Source organism: Charadrius vociferus, unplaced genomic scaffold (genome assembly GCF_000708025.1).
Source record: "Charadrius vociferus isolate BGI_N301 unplaced genomic scaffold, ASM70802v2 scaffold917, whole genome shotgun sequence".
Classification (NCBI taxonomy): Eukaryota; Metazoa; Chordata; class Aves; order Charadriiformes; family Charadriidae; genus Charadrius; species Charadrius vociferus.
The window spans coordinates 79,433-85,432 of NW_009649175.1; the positions used below are offsets into that span (position 1 = coordinate 79,433).

The 6,000-nt window shown below is 43.8% G+C and overlaps 1 protein-coding gene across 1 annotated transcript in view; it reads right to left on the bottom strand.

Annotated features, from left to right (window-relative positions):
* Positions 1-5,618, bottom strand: part of BCR (breakpoint cluster region) — a gene marked incomplete at its 3' end in the record, with an annotated part of 84,203 nt that extends 78,585 nt beyond the window's left edge. The window contains exon 1 of the mRNA XM_009888605.1: positions 4,106-5,618. Coding sequence (XP_009886907.1) covers positions 4,106-5,618 — 1,513 coding nt within the window. The remainder of the gene's footprint in view (positions 1-4,105) is intronic.
* Between the last annotated feature and the right edge of the window lie 382 nt (positions 5,619-6,000).

A 6,000-nucleotide genomic window follows, 5' to 3' on the forward strand; every position in this document is an offset into this window, starting at 1 on the left:
GACTGGCAGCAGGACCTGTGGCCAGAAGCCCTTAAAACTAACAAGCGAGCTGCACACTATGAAAGTTCCTCCATTTCAGATCCTCGGAAGGAAGAATCACCACACAGTGGACTGAAGTCTGCCTTAGTTGCTCAAAGGAAAGTTGTGTTTCTAAACAGCAGCAACAGCACTGGCATGTTTCCTCATGAGTTGTCTTTGTACTGCTACAGCACTTTTCAAACTACATCTTGTAAAATCCACAGAATACAATAGTGGGTGGAAGTACAGAATTGGGAAACTTGTCCAAGATCTCAGAACATGCAAACAACTCAGGAACAGACCCTTGCAGAAACTGGTACAGAACAACATCCTTCCACGATGACATATCGCATGCTTTGCGAGGCTTTAAAATTAGTGTCAAGGATTACCTTAAAAGCGGTAAATTCAGATGCTTGCCTATCTGGGCAGGCATTTAAGGCATACAAAAACTGAAGAATATACAGCTGTAAGTAAGTATGCACTTTAAAGTGGCATTCTGCTCAGCTGAGATAACAGGAATTTTGAGTCTTGCAGTTCACTTGTGTAGATAAATTCCAGCACTCTCTCCTCTGTCTACATCAAACTCACTAAAAATACAGAGAACGCTCCATGCTCTTCAGAAAGGGACATTCAGCACTCCCACACTTAGTAGAGGCTAAAGTAAGTAAAACTTTACTCCCAATGGAATTAAATTACACATATCCCCAAACTGATCTTATATTGAGCATTATGACTGTTCGTAGCTTTCTATACAGAGAGCCTGGCAGAACTCTCTGGAAAGCACTACCAAGTCTTCTCAAGTGAACAGAAGTCACTACTGGGACAACTTTAAGGAAGCAGCTTTACAGGTAAATATTATCTATGTGAACTCCAGACAGAGTTTCCATGTTGTTATGCAGATAGAGAAAACAATTTCACACACAGAGCATGCACTGATTATGAAGCAAGCTATAAAGCCAAGCAACAACTCCAGTGTGCTCCTCAATTAACAAACTGTTAGTAGCTAAAAAACTGACCCAACTGAGGCCATTGCAAGGCCTCGTCACTGCATAACAGCACTATGCAACTCTGCCCTTGATTATAAGCAGAAACGCACAATGGGTGGCTTCTCTTGTGTCTGCCTCTGCAACTAAGGTTTAACAGAATTTTAAAAAATCTTGTTCTTCCTCTGCAATCACAGTAAAAATACTCAAGCTTAATGCAAAGTTAAGACATGATTTTTTTCTATTCCCACTACAGGAAATCAGTGGTACATAATTCATTCTAACATAAATATCTTTGCTTGGGCTCCATTAACTACATTTAATAGAAAGTACAGTTATTACCAAATCTCAACCCTGAAGCTCTCACTCTGCTCCTTGGGAAAAACCAAAAGCCTACTATCTTGGCCTGATTTAAGGTTTCTGATAACCCAAGAACCCAGATCCAAATTTTGGCTTGGATCCCATTCACTTGAGAGTTAGGTGACCTCCTTCTAGTCCTTTTTTTATAATACAAAAGTAGGAAATTGTCACTTGACTGTGAACTCCAGACGGAATTTGGACAAAACAGCACGTGTCTGCTGGCCAAGCTCAAGATGCACCGGGACGGCAGATCCAGACAGAAAGTTCACATCGCACCTGTCCACACTACATTCAGCATTATTATGGCCAGCAAGCATACAAAAATCTGAATACACAAAGAAGCCAAATACTATTGAATAAATCCCACTTGATGCTAATTAACATTAAGGCTAGCCAGAACCTGCTGTGATTCAAACTTGCACTCTCTGTTCAAGCAAAACTTCAGAGAAGCCTGGCAGAACCAGTGACTGAATCACAGGTGCAGGAAAAGCTGGCTGGATATGTGAACTGCCTTCATATCATGTGGTGATGGAGAACAGTCCACATCAGAGCACGATAGTTGGGAATGGTAGCCAGCCAGCTAATCACGCAGTGATCTCTCATGCCTTTTGTTTGTTTTATGAAAAAGAGGGGTTCTGCCAATTGGTTTCAGATTAAAAGTCTTCCTAATCAGGAAAGAAAGAAATTTTATATAAAATGATGCTCAGTAGGAATTAATCAGAAACACAATCCTCCTGAAAGCACAAGCCTTTTTGGTTAAGTAAAAAGTTGCCACCAGCTAATGCGCAAGACAGTAACGATTAGCCATCTGGTGAAGGTTCCTGCTAATCTTGCCATGTTACCCCCCCCTATGCTGAGGAAAGCAGAAGGTGGATCAGTTACATTCTGTCCTTGCCTGCAGTTGTGTGGTCATCATTAGGAACAAGCCACAAAGCTTTCCAGCGCAACCAGGAATTGTAACTGTTCTGACTTTTCGGCAGCTTTTTTTTTTTTTTTTAATCACTGCATCCTAGCTGAATTATTTTAAATAAAAATTATCTATTGCCTTTCTGAAAGCTGAATATAACCTCAAAATGTATCAACCTTTGTTATTGTTGCCCCTTTGTTTCCTTCTGCAAAAACTGCAACTGCCAGGAGGCTTCCCAGTCATCTAAAGACCATCGGTAAACAAGAGCAGAGACAGATGGCTGCAGCTCAGTTTAAACCAGCACAAGATCCAGCCTCTCCCCTGCATTGCAAGTACTACCCATAAGCTACAAACATATGCCTAAAACCAAACAAGAATGCAGTAGTCCCAGATAGAAAACAAGTATGTGTATGTAATCTGATAAGGAAGAAGTCACCGTGAGGACAGGGTGCTGAGGTTTCATTTACAGTGAACATCTATTACAACCGTACAGCCTCCCAATAATACAACAACGGGATGTAAGGATGGTGGGAGGGCAGGGAAGAGTTCTCCCTCCATTGTTGCTCCCAAAAGCATTGCTGGCAAAAAACAATCAGCAGGGAAAGTAAAACCAGGCATCTCCTTCCAGCAAAGTTACTCTTCTGAGAACTAATACACTGAACTCACACAACCTGAGAAAGTGACATCTCCAATAGGCCTCTCAATTCACGTACTACTTCAGGAATTCAGTCACATTCACAAATATCATGTTAACCCCTTACTAAAATGACAGAGTCAAACAGACAAAGAAAACCCACAAGATAACTCACAGATTTAGAATTATAGAAGTCCATCAAAACAATCATACTGTTTGGTTTTCTTCATTCCTGGATTTGATTGTTTTTCATTTACTGCTTAGAAGACTACTGGTATTAGCACAGGATACTATTTACATTATGTGCCCTACCTTGCTAAATAGATTTAGATGTCCACATACATTCAATAAATCTATCTGAATCAACATAGTTCAGTTTGCCTCTTCCACCAACTACAAATCCACTGTGATTCCAAAGACACATCTGTATGCTTGAACGGCTTACAGAAGAACGGGTTCAAATGTTGCCTGTTCTTCCCCAAACAAAAGTTTTGACTCTGCTGAAATTAAATTAACAACTCTTCCTCAGGGCTTCCTGATATTCCAAGTTCTTCCTTCACTCAGCGATAGCAGAAAGCTTCAAGAATAGGGTTGCACAATCATCACCTCCAATCAGCTCTAATTGAAGAATGACACGAGACAGAACGAGAAACTAGCACGAGACAGAACGAGAAACTAGCACGAGACAGAACGAGAAACTAGCACTCCAATTAATACAGACAGGAAAAAACAAGATTGTGGGAGCAGCATCATTATTGGTAAAGCTGCAGCAAAACCATCAGGTTGTAGCATGTTCGCACACTACCACCTCTGAGATAGAGTTTAACTACTCCTCAGTGCAAGAATACGAGGAAGGGAACAATCTGGTGAATAATGAACAGTTCTAGCCCCTTTTTACCTCAGTGTTCACGTTGAAACTTTGAGAACTGATTAACACTCGACTCCGTTGATCCTCTCAAGAGAAGCCTGAATCAACCCTTCCGGGAATCAAATCTGTATTCCTAAAATGCAGTCTGACGTATATTTCTGCAGGACCTTCCTAAAGCAGGACAACTACAAAATAATGACAAACTTCTCACATTGAACAGTCGTCCCCATAGAGCAATTCACCCAGGGTCACCCAGAAAACCTCTCCCATTCATTTCCATGATGCTATTTCCTGCTCCATACATTTAAAAGACTAAACAAAAAGTTGGTACACACCTGTATCCCCATGGAAGCAGCTGTCCTGGTGACATCTCCCAGAAGGCAAATCTCCATCACTTGGCCAGATCTGTCCTGTTTTTCGTACACCCACAATAGTAGCCTCAGACACAATGACCTGCTGCTGCCTGTGCCGTTTTTGAGACTGGGGGGTTGGTGGACTGCTACTGTCAAAGGACTGCTGAGAGTTCTGGGAGGGAGAACGGCTTTTATCCCGATACATGCGGTAAGTGGTGGGGCTAGGGGAGACATGGCTGGACTGCCCTGAAGAGAAGTCTTCCTCACTGGAGGTAAGGTTCTCATTAGAGCTACAATCGGGAGTATATCCTCCTCCAATATCTTCAAAACTCCTGGGGGAATAAGATCTCCTGGGCCACGTTAGATGTTTTTCCTGGTCAGTTGTGCCCTGATTTCGCAGAATAGGTCCCTTCCCTTCTCCTTCCCCCATCATTCCACCAACATAGATACTTTGATAGGGTTGAAAGTCCATGGGCTGCCAAGGTGAGCGGTTGCTGCCATTGGCATTAATCAGGTTATCTTTGAGAAACCTGGGGTTCAGTTCAGCATCCTCATATTCTCCATCATAGCCAAAGCTACTCTCCGAGGACCGTCCCCTGTAAGCAGGCCTCTGGAACTCACTGAAGCTGGGTACCATGTTAGAAGGGAGGGAGTGCAAAGACTTTTTGCGTTCCATTTGCATGGCTTGGCTACCAAGGGAGCTTATTTTATCGGAAACCTCTTTATCGTTGACCTTTACTAAACCCTTCTCATGATGATACTCCATGTTCACATAAAAGGGCTTTTCAACAACATCCTTGTTATCTCCAGAAGAATGTGAATTAGCCTTTTTAATCCTCTCAAAATTGGACCTTAGGGCTGCCACACTGGTGCTGTTCCCTCTCTCCTTAGAAATGGGTTCAAATGATCCCTCTTTCTCAGCAGATCCCACTAGCCTGCGAGTGGAAGCCGATCTGTGTTTTGACGGAGAGCCATCTGTATCACAACGGTTCTCCATATCTTCTACAACTCTCTTCAGTTTCTCTTCACCATAGTACTTACACCTGTCCTGCTCTCCCTCTCCATGATGAGGGCTGTCCAAAGGCGAGAGGTCTGACCCATCACTCTGAGTAGACAGTTTCCGCAGAGAAGGTATCCTGGGTTTGAACTTTTCCTCTCCGTGGTGTGACTTGCTTTTTTCATATTCGTCTTGGTCAGCAGACTGGTGATGCACATCTTGGACCTGCTGCTCTGCACCCCCTTCAGGCAACTGAGAAACACGTTTAAAACCCCATCTCTGTCTATCATAGCTTTTTTTCTCCTTTGCCAGAAGAGTCTGAAGGTAAATCATGCGGAACCTCTCCTTGTTGACCTCCATCTCCAGTCTCCGAATAGATGCTTTGCACATTTCCAGCTCCTGTTCAATGTCTCCCACAGATTTCAGCTCCATTTTAGGAGGCTCAGAGTCTGCAAATTGTGCTTTCCAAGCCTCCACAAACCCCACAGGGTCCACCATTTTGCATACAGGAGTATGTGGAGAATACGGGAAGGAGGCTGGAGAGAGATAGGTGGAGAGAATAAACCAACCGGATCTCACATGTAGAAGCAGAAACAGCTCCGGCAGGATCAACTCAATGCGTCTCTTTCACGGTCCATGCAGGGAAACTGGGAGGCAAACGGCAATCCTCAGAGCAGTCTCTCCCGCCCGTCTCCTTCAGCTTTTGCCGGCCCCAGCCCCCCCGTACACTCGCTACTCTCTCCCCGGCATGACTGATCTTTTGCTAGCGAACAATAATGCTCCCACCCCAGCGATCCCAGAGCACTTCAAAGTGGGTGGACAAAGGAGAAGGCTCGGGGCGGGGGAGGGTATGTAAATATCGCCCCCCCACCCACCCTCC